The 18414-nt window shown below is 51.0% G+C and overlaps 1 protein-coding gene across 3 annotated transcripts in view; it reads left to right on the top strand.

Moving 5' to 3' along the window:
• Positions 1-18414, top strand: part of OSBP2 (oxysterol binding protein 2) — a 364006-nt gene that overhangs the window by 237621 nt on the left and 107971 nt on the right. For all 3 annotated transcript variants that reach the window (XM_034791661.1, XM_034791662.1, XM_034791663.1), the window contains one exon: positions 4864-5114. In XM_034791661.1, coding sequence (XP_034647552.1) covers positions 4864-5114 — 251 coding nt within the window. The remainder of the gene's footprint in view (positions 1-4863; positions 5115-18414) is intronic.

Genomic DNA, 18414 nt, shown 5'->3' with positions numbered 1-18414 from the left:
GGGACGTGCACCAGCGGGAGGGGGATGAGGACGGAGTGCAGCTGCACCCGAGAGATGATGGGGGACAGGGTGCACTTACTTCTGGGGGCATCGTTGGGCACACAGCTGACAACTGCTCAGACCCAGCCCAAAGCCATAGCTGTGTGGCAGGGGTCACTGTTTGGTGTCGTTGGGGTGCAGTGGGGGCCTTCCCTGGTGTAGCAGAGCAATGCCTCGCGGACTTGGTGTTGCCCCGGGTGGGTGGGCGCAATGTTGGGAAGTGACGCGGTGATGCCTGCAGCTCAGGGCTCTGGGCCTGCCCTCCAAGCTCAGCCTGCAGGCAGCTCCAAGGGGCAGGAATTGTGGCCAGGATGGTGACGGTGTGGAGCCGAGGCAGTGCAGCACGACTGTCTTTAATGGGCCCGTGTTCCGTAACACAGGGTCTGTAAATGGGGGGGGCATAGCTGAGCTGCAGATACTCCAAAACCAGCCCTGGAACCTCTGCCGTGTCAGGGCTGTTCTCCGGTTCGCCCTTCGACTGCTTGGGGATGTTTTGCTGATGTCTCTGATCCCTGCTTAGAGCCTCTTGATCCCCCAACTTGTGCTTGACTCCACCTGCCTAGGGAAGGGAGAATGGCACATTTTAAAGAAACTCATCACATTACACTCATTACTCATTGCTTGTTTAAAATCACACAATGTTTTAAAGATACAAAAATAATCCCCATTTCCGTTGCATTTCAGTGATGTTGAACATACTCCCCTTGTGCAGTGAACTGCGGTTTTGTTGTTGTTGTTGTAAATATGAAATGGATATTTCCTTACATGGTAACATTCATGGAAGTCGTCCTTCCCTCCCCAAAAGGTTACCTGCCTGAGGCCTGGGCGGGAGCGCTCAAAGCCCCGCACAATGTATAACCTCCGCTTTCGGCTTGCAGCAAGCCAGTACTGTGCTACCTGTGTGGCACTGACTCAGGCCAGGACGCTGAAGGCAAGAGTTGGTTATAAAAACAGATTAAAACTGTGGATATGAGTCTTGTGTAAAACTATAATTAAGCAGCCAAAAAAGAATCTGAAGAGCAACTAGCATGAGACACAAAAACTAACAGCAGTTTTTTTAAGTACCTCAGAAGCAGGAAGCCTGCCAGTCGGTGGGGCCACTGGACGATGGAGGGGCTAAGGAAGCACTCAAGGACAACCAGGCCATTGCAGAGAAGCTCAATGAATTCTTTGCATTGGTCTTCACTGCAGAGGATGTGAGGCAGATTCCCCCTGAGCCGTTCTTTTTAAGTGACAAAACTGTCCCAGATTGAGATGTCAGTAGAGGAGGTTCTGGAACAAATGGATCAATTAAACAGTAATACGTCACCAGAAGCAGATCGGATTCACCCAAGAGTTCTGAAAAAACTCAAATATGAAATTGCAGAACTACTAACTGTGATATGTAACCTATCATTTCAATCAGCTTCTGTACCAGAGGGCTAATGTAATGCTGATTTTTTTAAAAAGGTTCCAGAGGTGATCCTGGCAATTATAGGCTGGTAATGGAGATATCCTATCCTATCCTATCTCCTAGAACTGGAAGGGACCTTGAAAGGTCATCGAGTCCAGTCCCCTGCCTTCACTAGCAGGACCAAGTACTGATTTTTGCCCCAGATCCCTCAGTGGACCCTTCAAGGACTGAACTCAGAACCCTGGGTTTAGCAGGCCAGTGCTTATCAGGCAGATCGATAATTCTGTTCTCTACTGTAGTTTTAATCAGACACTTTGAACACAATATGTTGGGGAAGAGTCAACACAGCTTCTGTTAAGGGAAATCATGCCTCACCAATCTATTAGAATTCTCTGTGGGTGTCAACAAACGTGGATGAGGGTGATCCAGTGGACATCGTGTACTTGGACTTTCAGAAAGCTTTTGACCAGGTCTTCCACCAAAGGCTCTTAAACAAAGAAAACTGTTATGGGATAAGAGGGAAGGTTCTCTCATGGATCTGGTTAAAAGATAGAAAACAAAGGGTAGGAATAAATCAGGGCGGGGGTGGCAAACTGAGCCTGAGAAGGAGCCAGATTTTACCAATGTACGTTGCCAAAGAGCCACAGTACTACGTCAGCAGCCCCCCATCAGCTCCTCCCCGCACCTCCCAATGAGCTGTTTCCTGGAGTGCAGGAGGCTCTGGGGGGTAAATGGGGGAGGAGCGAGGGCATGGCAGGCTCAGGGGAGGGGGCGGAAAGGGGTGGAGTGGGGGCAGAGCCAGGGGTTGAGCCGTGAGCACCCCCCGGCACACTGGAAAGTTGGAGCCTGTAGCTCCAGTCCCGGAGTCGGTGCCTAGACAAGGAGCCGCATATTAACTTCTGAAGAGCCGCATGTGGCTCCAGAGCACCAGGGTGGCCACTCCTGGAATAAATGGTCAGTTTTCACAGTGTAGAAAGATAACGAGTGGAGTCCCCCAAGGAGCCATACTGGGACTAATACTGTTCAACATGTTCATAAATGATCTTGCAAAAGGGGTAAACTGTGAGGTGGCAAAGTTTGCAGATGATACAAAATTACTCAAGTTGGCTAAGTCCAAAGCTGACTGTGAAGAGTTACTAAGGGGTCTCACAGAATTGGGTGACTGGGCAACAAAATGGCAGATGAAATTCAATGCTGATAAATGCAAAGTAATGGACATTGGAAAACATAATCCCAACTAGACATATACAATGATGGGGTCTAAATTAGCTGTTACCACTCCAGAAAGAGATCTGGGAGTCATTGTGGATAGTTCTCTGAAGACATCTGTTCCATGTGCAGCAGGAGTAAAAAAAGCTAATGTTAGGAATCGTTAGGAAAGAGATAGATAATAAGAAAGAAAAAATCATATTACCACTATATAAATCCATGGTATGTCCACACCTTGAATAGTGCCTGCAGTTTTTGTTGCCCTATCTTAAAAAAGATAAATTAGAATTGGAAGCGGTACCGAAAAGGGCAACAAAAATGATTAGGGGCATGGAGCAACTTCCATATGAGGAGAGATTAAAAAGACTGGGACTGTTCATTTTAGAAGAGAGATGACTAAGGGGGGATATGATAGAGGTCTATCAAATCAGGACTGGTGTGGAGAAAGTGAAGAATGGTTGTTTTCCCCTTCACATAACACAAGAACTAGGAGTTCTTCATAGGCAGCAGGTTTAAATCAGAATAAGGAGTACGTCTTTACACAACACTCAATCAGCCTGTGGAAGTCATTGCCAGGGGATGTTGTGAAGGCCAAAAGTATAACAGGGTTCAAAAAATAATTAGAGAAGTTCATGGAGGTTAGGTTCATCACTGGCTAGTAGCCAAAATGGTCAGAGATGTAACTCCATGGTCTGGGTGTCCCTAAATCTCTGACTGCCAGATGCTGGGACTGGATGACGGGGGATGGATCACTCGATAATTGCCCTGTTCTGTTCATTCCCTCTGAAGCATCTGGCACCAGCCACTGTCAGAAGACAGGACACTGGGCTGGATGGACCATTGATCTGACCCACTATGGCCGTTTTTATGTTATTATGTAAGTTTATGAGACTTAACCCTTAGGGAATAGCTCATCCTTATTAAATGCATTAGGGCTTTACATGGAAATCACTCTGAGCCCTGAGTATTCAGTGAGGAGTGCTCTCCTTTCTGTAGAACTTTGAAAACATCCTGTACTCCCCGTCTACAGGATTACGTAGGCTGGTTTCAAGGGGCTATAGAAAGGCTGTTATTCTATCCTGAGTGTCTAGGACCTTTCCATGTGGGTGAAACTTGAAACCACCCAGAACAGAATAATTTTCCTTATGAAAGAGAGGCGTTTCGGCGCTCCCGGCGGGTGTGTCTATACAGCATTTTGGAGCAAGCTGCCCAGCCCAGGTCGATAAGTTGATGGGCTCAGACTCGTGCTCTAAAAATAGCTGGCTAGTCAGTGCTTGGAGCTGAGGCTGGAGCTCGGGCTCGGACCCCAGCTGCCTCCCAAGGCTTCAGAGCCTGAGCTGCAGCCCAAGCCGTGAGTCCAAATCGCTGGCTACAGCACGAGCCTGCTCGCCCCATCTGTGCACCCCCTAGGAAGCTCGCTCCCAAATGCAGTGTAGACGCACCTGCAGTGGTTCCATCTGTCCCAGGGTCACACCGCTGGAGGCACAAATTCTGATCCAAACTGCGCATTTCTGCTGATGACCCACGTGATTTGGCTAATCACAGTCCAGGGTGTGATGATGGGAACTGGGGTGGGGGGACTTGGCCCTGTGTGACTCTAGCTCTCCTGAGCCCTGCATGGCAGTTAGCCTCTATAGCCTAGTGAGGTCACTGGGAGTTTTCCTCCTGACATCTCTGAGCTTTGGATCAGATCATTACAACATTGTTCTTGTTTGGCGGCAGGAGACTGGCCACTCCTGGCCTAAACTCACCTCAGTGCTTAGGTATTCGCCCTGGCCTTGTTACTCCCTGTGCCTGGTGCTGCTCCTCCCGCAGCGCGGCGGTCTCGGGGAGCTGGGAATGTAAGGAAAGAGCACCCAGACGTGCGGGGCTGCCTGGGGACGCTGGCTGGCTGCTCTTTTCACAGACAGACATGCTCTGCACTGACCCTGCCTCCGAAGTCCAGGAAGAGCTTGGCTCCAGGAGGATTGAAAGCAGCTAGGAAGCAGGAGGGGGAATAGGCGCTCCGTGTGTGCAGCAGAGAGGGAAGAGCTGTCCCCAAGGGCGGGGTGCAGGCACTTGCTCCCTCAGCCCCAGCCCAATGGCTGCAAGAGCCGGCACTCAGCACAAGCGAGGAGCCCTTCATTCACTTCCACTGCACAGCCTGACTTCAGGGTTTAGTACAGTCCGGTGGTAACCATGGAAACCGTTTTTCTCTCCACCCCCCTCTCCCCCCTTTCCAGATGACTCGGGTGATGAGGAACCAGCCTCGCAGTCTGACAAGAGCGAGCTGCACAGCACTCTGAAAAGCCTCGCCAGTAAGCTGGAGGATCTAAGCACGTGCAATGACCTTATTGCCAAGCACGGGGCAGCTCTCCAGAGGTCCCTGAGTGAGCTGGAGAACCTGAAGCTGCCTGCCGAGAGCGGGGAGAAGATCAAAGCCGTCAATGAGCGAGCCACCCTCTTCCGGATCACCTCCAATGCTATGATCAATGTAAGTGCTCGGTCGCTTTGAGTTCTCGTGGAAATCCTGGCAGTAGCAGGGATGTGGGCAGGGGCTTGGCTTGCCTGCGGCGTGTGTAACTCCTCACCGGTCCCTGCACGTAGTGAATAGCTGCGTGCCAGGTAAACGCCGTGCATGAGTGTGCGTGTGCTCCATGGTTCTGTTCAGAAGAGGACAAGGAGGCATTCACTCCCCACGGTCTGCTGCTCTCCTTCCCTTTGTCTTCATTCCCATCCTCCCCCAGTACGTGAAGTGTCTTCCCCCCTCCCTGGCCCCGTTTCCTCTCCATGCTTTTCACACAGGAGGAGGGAATGGCGAAGGCTTTCGTGTCGGATTAGTGTTGGGATGGGCGCTCCGGGAGCGCTTTGGAGTTTAGTTAAGGCTCGGGTGCCATTTATTCCGCTGCACAGCAGTTAACAAGCCAGAGAGGATTCAAACTTGACAAGGCACAGCAGAGAGACGAGAAGCCGGGCTGTTTAATGGTCTGTAGTGTAATGTGTTCATGGACCCATTCGGAACGGCTGTGACAGCGGCTAGATAAGCTAAGTCTGCACAAACCACTTATGGGAGAGGTGTCTCCAAAATGTCCCAGTGGTCAGCCACAGGCTGGAATTAGAACTGGCTCGCTAGCCATTCTGTGGGGAGCAGGTAGCTTGCTACCTGGCTAGCACAGCAGGTCGGGGCTGATGTACCGTGGGTTCATTCCCACTGCAGATTCAGATCCTCAGCTGGCATAAATGCATATTGACTTCAGAGGAGCTGCCATACACCAGCTGGGGATCTAGCCCTTAGCATTTAAATGCCAGGACAGTGACCTGGAGCAGAGGTGCCCAAATGCACGGCGGTGGCTTCTCCTTGTTTATTTATTGCAGGTCATGTCCTCCTAACCAGCCAATCAGTGTTCACACACCCCACCGCACCCTGCAGGACAGTGCAGAGCTCTTATTTTGTGGTTGTCCTGCATCTTGGGGAATTCTGATCGGCTGCCTTCATGGTGAAACGTTCTCTGATGGTCGGGGTAGGGTGACCAGACAGCAAATGTGAAAAAATCGGGACAGGGGGTTGGGGGTAATAGGAGCCTATATAAGAAAAAGACCCAAAAATCAGGACTGTCCCTATAAAATCGGGATATCTGGTCACCTTAGGGGGGGGGGGAGGGGTGTGGTTATTTTTTCCTGCAGGAGGGGCAGAAATTCCATAAAGGAAGCAAAATGTTAACGGTAAAGAGGGGAATGATTGATAATGAATGAATGCAGCCTGGTGGAGATCCCGATCCTGGTACTGAATGAATGATGCATGGCGGGCGTAGCCAGCACCTCTCCTAGGCAGTCAGGGCACTAGAGAATTCCACCTGGTCCAGTGTCAAGAATTAAAGTGTTCACCAGCCACCCCAATCAAAGGCTAACCCCTCCTCCCTTACCCCACTCAACCTACCACCCCAGGAAAAGGCTGGGGAAAGAAGCTTTGCAGTGTCCTTCCCCTTCTTCTCAGCAGGGGCACTACACCTGTTCAGCTTTGCTGGGTGCTACCTTCAACCACACCTTACCTTTTCGTGGTGCTCTTGCACCTTAAGATGTATCTTGACAGTGAGTAATCATTTATGGTGTTATCCTGCCCAGCCTATCAGAGAGGCAGTGTGCTCCAGTTGACAAGACAGCAGGCTTGGAATCGGGAGATCTGGATTTTATGTCCTGCTCTAATATTGACTCACTGTATGATCTTGGGCCACTCTGTGCCTCAATTTCCCCATTGTCAACATGGGGGTAATGACACTGACCCTCCCATGAGATCTGCAGATGAAAAGCACTATAAGCCAGAGTCTACTCCCCTCCCTCACACAATGTGTCACAGGACCCTGCACAGCGTCAGGGTGTCAGAATCTGGCCCTGTACAAGTATAAATTATTACCAAAGAAAAGTACAGAACCAAAACATCTCCTCGCAACAGATGAAGGTAAAGTGCCGATGTGACCATGCTGATTGTTTTAGGTCTCTCAGCTGCCTCTGATACCACTGACTTCAAGGTAGTGTGTGGCCATTGATACCACCGACTGCGAGGTAGAACGTGGCCATTGATGCCACCGACTGCAAGGTAGAGCGTGGCCACTGATACCACCGACTGCGAGGTAGAACGTGGCCATTGATACCACCGACTGCGAGGTATTTTTGATGTGCCTGTGATCCCTGGCAGGCGTAAATGGAGCCACCCTGGCATGGCTCCACCCCTTTGTCTACGAGAGGTCCCAGACATAAGTTGTGGGCAGTTCTCGCCAGTGGGGTTCTGCAGGGTCTCATGCTGTCAGCCCCCATTCAGAGTGCACATGAAGCCATGAGGAGGTTTAATGAGTAGGGGTCGGCTGTGGTGGTTTTAGTGTGCTGAGGACACGCAGTCCTCTCGCTCTCTCCTTGCTGTGCAATGACTGTCCCGGGGAATGATTTAGGAGGTAGCTGGCTGACCCTCAGTCCAGGAATGACTGAACTGATGGTAGCAGACTGGAAGGTGCAATGAGCAGTTGGCAGAGACTCAAGGAGCAGCCTCCACTGAGGGAATACCCCTCCCATTTGTTTCCCTCAGTCACAGTTTAGGATTGTTGTTAGATCCAGGGCTGCTCCTAAATGCTCCAGCAGCGTCTGTGGCCAAGTGCTTTTTTCCTTGTGTGTCTAGTGAAGAGCACATGGCCTTTGTCCACCTGAGATTAACTTGCTGCCACATGCTCGACTTGGGGCTACAACTTGGACCATCTGAGAGCTGATGCTCGGGCAGCATGTGGCAGCTGCCTTTGCTAAGCAGAAGTTGATATCATGAGCACATTATACCAGCGCTCCGGAATCAGCATTAGCTGCCAGTTGGCTTCCAGATGGAGTTTAAGGGGTTAGTTTGGGCTTGCAAAGTCCTAAATAATTTGAGCCCAGATTAGTTTAGAGATTCCTTTCCCCTCTTTACTGCTCCCCTTGTTGTCTGTGGAGGCGCTGGTTTATATGGGAGAGGTTCTGAATTCTGAAACTTGCTCCCCACTTCGGTCCATTGTTTATTGGTAAAGCATGTTGCAGAGCTCTCTTGCTCGAGTGTTTGGGTTGGAGTGGTGGGAGGTCTGGGTTTTGTGCTTTTAGTCAGGAGTACAGCCAGCATGGGCTACATCGCATTGTACATCATGTATTTGTGGGTTTTATCTGGTTGGGTCTGCTCTGATTGTGTGAATGGCGCTAGAGCCATGGAGAGGAATGTCCAACAAGCAGAAACAAAATAGATACATAGATAGATAAAATAGTATTGCCGCCCTCTTTCTGTAAGCTTGCTGTGCGCTCCTCAGGGAGGTGGGGTCAACTGAGCATGTTCCAGACATGCTGGTGTGACAGATTTCTGTCACCAATCTGCCTGAGGTGTCAGGTGATCAGGCTGAGGCCGCAGGATCTTTAGGGGAGGAGATAACCGAGCACACCCAGTGTCTACGTTTTAAAGCTTTATTAATAACAGCAGAGAGTGCTGGGGATCCCCCACGTCACTCAGAGGAAGGAAGAGAGCGTTAGTGCCCCAAGCCCTGACCCACTTTCATACTCACACCCGCACTACCAAAGGCTGGCCAAGCCTGGGTGTAACATAAGAAGAAGAGGGGGAGGGGTGAACGGGAGTTCTTGTCCCGTGCATGAGTCGTCCAGGGTCCACTGTTAATCTCTGACTTGCTTTGGCTCTCAGGAGGGTTTTTAAGTCCTGGGTTCTTTTGGGGGTGTTTCGTTCAGGGATCTCTGCTCCTGGTGCTCTTTGTACCAGTCCAAACTGGCTTTCTGTGGCCTTCTCAGCTTTCCCAAACCACAGCAGCTCCAGGGATGCGAGACTTTGTTTTCCCCTTCGCCGTCTCGTTTGTTTTTGCAGTCCCTGCAGTCCTGCTCAGTTCAGTTCTTCTTTTCTCATGGCTGATGGGGTTGGGGAAGATAGGCTTGTCGAGCACCGTGACTTTGGACTGGGGCCAGCGTCTTATCTTCGGACTGAGCTAGCTGAAGCATCGAGTTAACCCGTTCTCTGCTCTCTTCCTCCCCCTTCGGCCTTTCGCAACCTGCAAAGGAATCTTCCACTCCACACTCACACCTTTAATCCTTTAACCCTTCCCAAAATGCCTTGTGAGGGAGGGGGCCGTGGGGATGTGACACTGGGCCCCATGCAGCTCTGCCTTCCTCTCGGGTAAACTGGGAGTGACTCCCCTGCCTTCGATGGCATTTCTTTGGGTTTACACTGGGGTAAAGGAGAGCAGAATTTGGCTCTCTTTGTCCCCATGTTAGTGCTGTGTAAGATGGGAGAGGAAGGCTTGTCAGCAGAAAGACGGCAGCAGCACATGCCAGCTAATTACTTTTTTAGGAGAGGTTGAAATGGTGGACTCAGAGTCTGGAAGTCTTGTGCCCCGACTGGCTTCCCAATGATCTCCACCCAGAGTTCCCTTCCTCTTGCTCAGGAAGGGGGTCGAATGCCCCAGAAGGGAAGTCCCTTGCCAGGGGAGGGGCCAGCCAAAGGGATTTTGTCTGGAATATCATACAGCGATGGAGATAGCTATCTGCCTTAAGTACTTACCTGACCCCCACTACCATGGTATTGGTGCTCACAGTCTGTAATGTAGTTATCCTCACAACCCCCTGCGCAGTACCGAAGGATTACTATCCTCATGGGGCGGAAAGTAGTTGAGACACAGAGAGACTAAGTGACTTGCCCAAGATCCCACACGAAATCTGTGGCAGAGAAAGGACTTGGGCCCAGGTCTCCCAAGTCCTAGGCTATTGACCTAACTGGTGGGTCGTCCTTCCTCTCCTCTCCATTACATAGCCGTGTTGGTGAGACAGTGCAACTGCCTTTGAGGCCAGTTGAGCCTCACCAGGGAGCAGGCTGATGTCCGTGAGTGGGGCTATGAAGAGCGATAAGCAGGAGGCCCGGAAAGGCAAGGAGCAGTCTGCTCTGGAGGAGGAGTGGGAGGTGCATAAAAATAAGAAGAAACCAATTAAGAGGCTAGTTAGAGGAGCTATGATGAAAAGCACCATGCTGTGCTGCAGGGGCTATTCCAGTGAGCAAAGCAGGAGCCCTTGGAATAATTTTGCAAGCAGACAGAAGGTAAGAGAGACTCGCACGTCAGAGGAAACTGGGTTGGGAGTCAGGAAGAGTTTAAAAAGCTGTAGGTGGAGCTGGAAATAGGTTCCTAATGGGGATGGATTGTGCTACTGTGAAGTTCAGGGGCAGCTAAGCTATCCGTCTGGCTAATGTCTGCAGTTCTTTTTTAGTCAGGCACCAGTCTGAGCAAATGTTTGAGTGCAAATATATGGGCTGAATTTGGCTTGCCCCAGTTGCTCAGGTACCACATTGAATTCAATGGTACCACTCAGGAGGAAGGAGCCCTTTGCCTGACCAGTCAGGAAGGAATTAATTCCTTTTATTCTTTAAGGGTTAGCTAGAGTCACCCATCTCCAGGAGCAGCAGGTGCCAGGTGCATGCAGACTGGGGTGGTTTTCAGTACGCCAGTAGCAAGGTTTGAGAATGCCCAAGGAGCGGACTCTTTAGGTGAAGGGACTTCAGACAGGTTTGCCCAGTAATAATCCATCTTAAAATGCCACTAAAATAGATTCTTCTGACTCCCAAATGGCCCATGTCCTCGTGTGTTCTCCCCGCCCCAGCAGAGCGCAGGAGCGGGAAAGCAATTCAAGGTGGGCAGAGCCACGGAGCTCAGAAGCAGAACTGAATTATGGAAGGGTATGGTGTTGTGATGCCGACCCATCTCTAAAGGGAGAGTCACGTCCCCTGGAACAGGCTCCGAGCCCGACAGCCTTTCCCAGACACAGAACCTGGGCCCTGGTTTCCTTGCTGAGCTCCACTCTCCCTGGCACTGTGCTGGAGAGAAAGAGCTCACACAGGAAGCCCTGTCTCCCAAATGGCCCATGTCCCCATGAGTAAATGGCAGAGGGACAAAGGCCATCTTCTGCCCTTGGAGTCCAGGGGGGAGATCCCACAGAACTCAGGAGAGGTCCTCCATGTTTGCACTGGGGGAGACCAGAACTGTTCTGCTAAAGGGAGGGAACCAAACGAATGTCCAGTCTGAACGGGAAGGAGGATAGGCAGGGAACAGAGTCCAGCTTTAGGAGCTGGTGTATCCACCAGTGGCATTTGCTATTGGGAGAAAACGCAATGCCACTGAGGTGTGTCACCCTGGCCACAAGAGTCACAGTTTCCATAGAAATCAGGGACATGTGGTCAGCGTGGCCCAGTGTGAGATCTTGTGGGACATGTCATGCAGGACAACATGGGCCCAAGAGCACAATATCGGTCACTCCCGTGGGCTTCCAAACTCTGCACAAAAAGACAGTTATCAGACAATGAGGGGATTGACATGAGGGCGTGAGAAGACCATCCATTGGCCTCAGTCTTCAGGTCAGAAGAACTCTTCGGATGCCATAATTAGCCATTATAGAAGAATGCTCAGAGACGCTGTGTGATGAAACAGTTGTGGATTATCTTGTGCCCAGAGGATCCCAGTGCACTTAGCAGTCTGCAAACTGTTTTACAAGCTATAAATAGAGGAATCATGTCACCTGTTGAAATGCAGCCACTTCTGGGGTAGTATGCAGCAGCCATTTAACAGCACACAGCAACACTATACAGCAGTTTAGGATTGAAGTGAAGAAGAATCCTGTCACCAACTGAAATCATAGGGGGAAATTTTAAGTATGCTCGATACAATTAGTCCAACAGAAACTTGATCATTATCAACCTTTCCCCTGAAATAACATCTTCCCTGTCAGAAGATGCGTCTTTTTTGCCAGAACTCTGTGTTATTCAGGGGCATTCACCCTGCAGGGAGGGTGAATGATGAGAGGATAGGTAATCCCAACCCACAGCAGCCAGATGGAGTGTTGGAATCAGCTATTAAAAGGTCTAGCTAGTGTCATGTGTGTCTGTGAGTGGGGCGGTTGACCCTGATAACCAGCTAATTGATGGGCATGTGCGATGTGCAATTCACTTGTCAGAACAATAATCCGGCGGGATCTGGGCTTGGGCTTTCCTCTCTGACAGCGTTCACACGTGCACACTAACTGCCTCGCAGTGGCTGCTGTGGAGGAGAAACATTGCCATTGGACTCATGTCAGTAAATCAGATCCTGTCTAGCTGGAGTAACATAATCTGCGGAAAGGAAGGTCTGTTCTAATTTGATGGCCATTACCAGCGTCTTTATGTTGTCCCGATTCATTGAATTACCGTCACCATTTATCTCTATCAGGAGCCCTGGGGGCCAGGCCTGATCTCAGCTGTGCTGCTTGAACTAAGGTCTGGCTTCGCAGGCACCTGCTGTCTCCCGTTCCACGGGGAAGCTCCCTGTCCCGTGTGTGGGAGTTTCTTCTAGTCTCCGTGCACCTATGTGTGATGTTGTGTAACATCATCACACAAATGCCATCAGCCAGTGACACAAATGATACAACTCTGCTGTGTGATGGATTTGTCCCCAAGGAAAGGAACATGCTGAAATGCAGCCACCTTTGGGGTGGGACACAGCAGCCGTTTAACTGCACACAGCAACATGCCACAACAGTTTAGTGCTGAAGTGAAGAATCCGCAGTGCCATACTTCATTCAGCCAGTGGGGTCATTGTTGAGCCCCTTCAAGGCTCCTGGATCCTAGTAGTCTGGGAGCAAGAGGGTGTGGCCCAGACTAAAAGCCAAATCTCCCACATGGCATGCTGAGCCCGAGCGTCAGGCTGTGAGCAAAGCTAGCACCCGGAGCCCTTTATGGCCACAATTTTCAAACTTGGGTGCCTAAGTTAGGCACCGAGTTAAGCAGCCTGATTTCCAGTGGAGCTGAGCCCTGCGGGTGCTCAAACAAGCTGACAACCAGGACAATTTTAGTGAGGTACTTCCCACTCCTGGACTGCCAGGGCTTCTCTTCTTTACTTGTAAACACATGCTTTCCAATGTGCCCACAGCAGTCATTAATTCCCACTCACTTACACTCCCACCCACTCACTGTTGCTGCAATTAGTGCTTGTTGGCTCTTGGGGAGTGTTTATTACAGTGCCAGCACAGACAGCATTCATTCCCCAACTGGGCCCTTGGGGTGGGAAGCACAGCTCGCCTTGGGGATCGACTGGAACGTGGGCACATTTAATGCCGCACTCCAGCAAACGGAGCGGCTGTGAGAGGCCGGGGCTGTAATGTAGCTTTGCTTCCCCAGGACTCCGCTCAGCAGGAAGCAGCAGTATTCGCTGTGAAGGTGTGATGCTTTCCCTGGGCTCTAGCTCCTCCTGGCGACACCGGCTGGCTGTGCTCTGCTCTCTGCTTGTGCCCTGCAATCCGCATGCCTTTGTCCCATCTGCGGGAGCTCACGGCATGCATTGCTGATGACCTGGGGCGGAGACGTGTCTCTGGTGGGGTGCTGACACACGGCATTTCAGACTCCCTGGGTTTGTCCTGGTTATGCTTGGGCCTATCAGCACTTACTGTTGCCATCGGGGGAAGGGATTTCTGGCAGCTCCCCCAGCGTAAATGCGACTCCTGTGCAAACTCGCTGCTTTAACCCATGCTGGCTTTCCAGCTGGGAGCTAGTCACATGAGAATGGCCAGCAAGTGGGCACAAGCCAAGTGAAAACACCAGCCCAGCATCTGAACAACACTGGAGCTTGCCTGGTGACTTCAGCTGCGAACTACCAATTCTGCCCATCCTGGGATAAGCACTTAATGCTGTGCCTAATCTGGGCTGAGGTTGTTTGAAAGTAGATGGGCACAACCCTGTATCTGGCTGAGCTGTGCTTCTCACAGGGGACAGAAAGTTGGATCTAGGCACCTCCCCACTCCCTGGGCACTGGGGCTGGCTGTTGGGGCATTGGTTGGGGGTGCACTGCTGGCCTGGAATCACCACACCCTTGCCGCTCCCTGGGCGCAGGACTCAGCTGGGCTGGCTGCACACCGGGGTGGGGGGGAGGGTTCCCTTTTGTCAGGGAAATCCTCAACTGCCCCCTTAGGGCAGCTCTGCAGCTGCTCTCCATGGGGAGTGGGGCTCATCTCTGGGGGGGGCTCAGGATCTAGCGGTCAGAGAGAGCGAGTGAGTGGCGAGAGCTGCACGGATCGTTTGGGTTTTCCCGGTTTGTACTGAATCAGCTGGGATTGAGAACCTCCTTCCTCTGGCCCCTTCGAGTTCAACCCCACCCATTGCAGCGGCTGTGATGGGGTCATAGGGGGAGCAGGGGAATGGAGGTGGTGGCATCCCCCTTGCTGGCATCTGCAGGTGTGGGCCCCTCTCTGTATGTGTGGAATGTTGTGTAAATTCATTGTTACTTTCCTAAGAAGCTAACCCTCCTGCGAGAGGGATTCATCTGTAATCCTAAACCCATGTCAATAGTGGACCAGAATCTGCTCTCGGTCAATCTGGAGTAACTGCATTGAACCTAACAGAGTTTCTCTGGGTTTACACTGGTATAGCTGAGATCACATTCTGGCCAGGGAGTAATTTTTAATGACTTCTTTTAGTGACGCACAAACCACTGTACATGTCTGGATGTCTGATTTAAATGCCACTTCCAGCTAATAAGGCAGCAGAGTGTGATCAAATAGACTCCAGCACTTCGCAGTGCTTTTTAAATGGTCTGTAGCTCTAGTTGCCAGGGCTTCCTCATCCATCATTAGTAATTCTTAGGCCTAGTCTACACCTAAAATTTAGATCAACCTAACTCCGTTGCTCAGGGCCATGAAAAATGTCACACTGTGCAATGTAATTAGGTCAACCCAACCCACAGTGTAGACACAGCTAGGTCGACGGGAGAATTCTTCCATGGACTTAGCAACCACCTCTCGGAGAGGTGGATTCCCTCTGTCAGTGGTCCTCAACCAGGGGTACATGTACCCTGGGGGAATGCAGAGGGCCTACAGGGGGTACATAAACTCATCTTGGTACTTGCCTAGTTTTACAGGCTACATAAAAAGCACCAGCGAAGTCAGTACAAACTAAAATTTCAGACAGACAATGACTTGTTGATCCTGTTCTGTAAACTATATACTGAAATGTAAGTACAGTATTTATATCCCAGGGTAAAAATGAGAAAGTTAGCAATTGTTCAGTAACAGTGTGCTGTGACACGATTGTATTTGTAAGCAAGTACTTTTCAGGTGAGGTGAAACTTGGGGTACCCAAGACAAATCAGAGCCCTGAAAGGGGCCCAGCAGGCTGGAAGGTTGGGAGCCGCTGTCCTACGTCAGTGGAAAAAACCCTTCCATCAGTGCAGGAACCATCTACGCTAGAGTGCTACAGCAGCATGTCTGCAGCGCCGTAGCTGTGCCACTGTGGCCACAGCAGTGTGGACACACCCATCTCCTTAGAAAGTGCTGACTCCCTTCCCTCCCAGTGAAAGAAATAAGCAGCTGTCAACACGTGTGCTAGAGTAGTGCAGGCAGCCTCAGTTCTTCCCTTTCCACCCGTACCCCGCTTTTAGGTGTTCAGAACTCCGCTGGGGCCACGTCAGGGGGACCAGATGTGCGCAGATGCCTGGTTTTTGTTTATAGATTGACATTGCTGTACCACACTACCATTTGCCCTGAGCCCCCTGGCCTCAGGCGTTGGTTCTTGCAAGGTCCCATTTGCTCTGGAAATCAAGGAAAGGGAGAGAAAATCTTCCGTTAGAATTAAGTATTGTAAACTCTCCCAGAGCTGAGCTGACACTGACACTCTTGGGAGTTGTTGGCATGGACCAGGGCAAGCTAGAAGCCTCGGTTTGATTCCAAGCTAGTGATGGATTGCTGGTTGCTGGGTGGTGGGATGTTGGTATCAGCAGTAAATCAGCCCAGTGCCATGTCCAGGGGGGGAAGATGGGGCATTAAGACACTCCTTAAACTTCAGTGCCAAGTTACTTGCTTCTGGCTGCCTCACATCACCCACCCCTGTTTGTGTATTGTCTGTTTGCAGATCGATCCCTTCTCTCTTCTTCTAAATGCTTTTCTTGATGAGACCCTTCATAAGGTGTGCGTGTGGTACCTGGCCTGCAAAATCAAACACAGACGGTTCCTCACGCTTGTTTGCCTGGAAAATGCAGAGCACATTATTGGCACTATCTAGCCCAGGACCCAACTTCTTCTGCCTGAAGCGTGAACAGGCCCAGGGGCCACAGCCAACAGTTGGGCTGGATCCTCTGCTCTGTTCTCCCCCTCTGGGGATGTCCACACAGCAGAGACAAACCCGCAGCTGGCCCATGGCAGCCATCCTGGGCTGCAGGCGTTTCACTGCTGTGTAGACATCCAGGCTCGGACTGGAGCCCAAGCTCTGGGACCTTCCCACTCCATAGGATCCTAGAGCCTGGGCTCCAGCCTGAGGCCAGATATCTACACAGCAGTGAAACAAGCCCGAGTCAGCTGACATAGGCCAGCCGCAGGTGTCTAGCTGCTGTGTAGATGTACCCTTTGTGCTGTTCGGGTGACACAGAAGGAACAGAAACCACCTACATCTGCTCAGTGGTACCAGATGACAGAACAAGGAGCAGTGGTCTCAAGTTGCAGTGGGTGAGGTTTAGGGTGGATATTAGGAAAAACTTTTTCACTGGGAGGATGGTGAAGCACTGGAATGGGTTACCTAGGGAGGTGGTGGAATCTCCTTCCTTAGAGGTTTTTAAGGTCAGGCTTGACAAAGCCCTGGCTGGGATGATTTAGTTGGTGTTGGTCCTGTTTTGAGCAGGGGGTTGGACTAGATACCTCCTGAGGTCCCTTCCAACCCTGGTATTCTATGATTCTATGATTCATAGTAGAGCCGGGAAACTGCATATTAGTTCCACAAAAAACTTTGAGGTTTTGGAAATTTTTTCATTCCAGACCAGGATGAAAAGCAAAACCTTGGAATTATTGATGGACCAAAAATTCCCCAATATTTCCAGGAACATTTCAAGTGTTTCCAAAACAGAATACGTTCCCTGGGCTCCTGGCTTCTTGATAACTTGCCCCAGGAGCTGCCACCGACCAGGGCCGACCAGGGCTGCTTCACTTCCATTGGGAGCTTTGTTGAGAATGTGTCAATCTCCGTGAAAATGTCCAGCCAGCTGGACCTACTAGTCCCCTGCGGGGGGCTCCTCCTGCACTGGGGAATCCCACCCTCTGTAGCTAGTTCCCAAACCTGCCTCCCAGCAGCCCCTTTTCTAGGGCTGAGGGTCAGGGACTGTTAACTAGTTACTGGTTCTCAGCTTCTCCTCTTTTCCCCCCACCTCTCCTGGACTGCCCTGGGTTGGGGAGAGGGGAGCCCTTCTTTGCCTGGCACTCATCAAGCTCCTAGCTTGCTCCCCCGGGGCTCCCCCAGCCAGCTGTGAAGCAGGCAATGGTGCAGGGAGCAGCCAGACCGACTCTCTCCTCCGTCTCTGCAATGCAGCGGGCATCCAGCAAGGGAGCTGCTGAGCAGTGGCAGCAGGGAGGGGACAGCAGTTGCTCTGGGGCCACTTGGCTCTCACCAGAGCTACAGCTGAGACTGCTGCAGAAGCGCTGCCTCCATCTGCATCCTCATGGCGGTGGGCTTGATCGGACACGGCAGTCTGGGAATCACAGGGGGCAGCTCAGAGACCACAGCCCAGTTCATAAACATACACCAGGTCCTAGCGCCATCCCACTAGAGCAGTGTTTTCTCCAGCAATTGAAATTGGGGGGGGGAGGGTGTCAGGGCCGATGAGGGGTGAGACTGTGGGGGTGAAGGGGGGCTGTCTGGCACCATTGTAAAAACTGAAAAATGCTTCATGACCATTTTATTAGATTTAACTCGTGTGTCCGGTACTTCCATTCCTTCAGTTGATAGGCTCATTCGTTCAGTCACATGATCAGGCAGAAGGTGACGTCTTTCAGAACACAAAATTCTATTCAGTGATGTAAAAGAACGCTCAGCTGTAGCTGTTGTGACTGGGAGGAGCAAGAGATGAATTCCTACTTCTTCCATCCCAGGAAACAGAGCACAAAGATCCGGTCGAGCCACTAGTGATGATAAAGAAGTTGAAGTCAAATCTTCATTCATTCGTCGTATGATATTCCACTCTGTGTTCTAATTCTCTATTCTGTCCTGAGCACATGGCAGCCCCATTGCTGGCAGTGCCTCACTCCACTCAACTGTCGGTGTTTTATAGGACAGGGATCTGTAAAAGCTACGTGGAGGTTGAGTAGAATTCAGAAATCGCTGTTGTAGATTTGTAAGAATCAAGTCTGTGTACTTTTTCAGCTGGCTTAACAAACACTTCTTGTCCTCTTCACTTAAGGAGTCAATATAAATACCTTCATTAGTCAACTTCTGGACTGAAGTCTTTGCTTCTTCCAGTACTTTT

This window comes from Trachemys scripta, chromosome 15 (assembly GCF_013100865.1).
Source record: "Trachemys scripta elegans isolate TJP31775 chromosome 15, CAS_Tse_1.0, whole genome shotgun sequence".
Lineage (NCBI taxonomy): Eukaryota > Metazoa > Chordata > Testudines > Emydidae > Trachemys > Trachemys scripta.
Note: the sequence above shows the minus strand (reverse complement) of the source record. Positions and strands in the feature narration are given on the sequence as shown.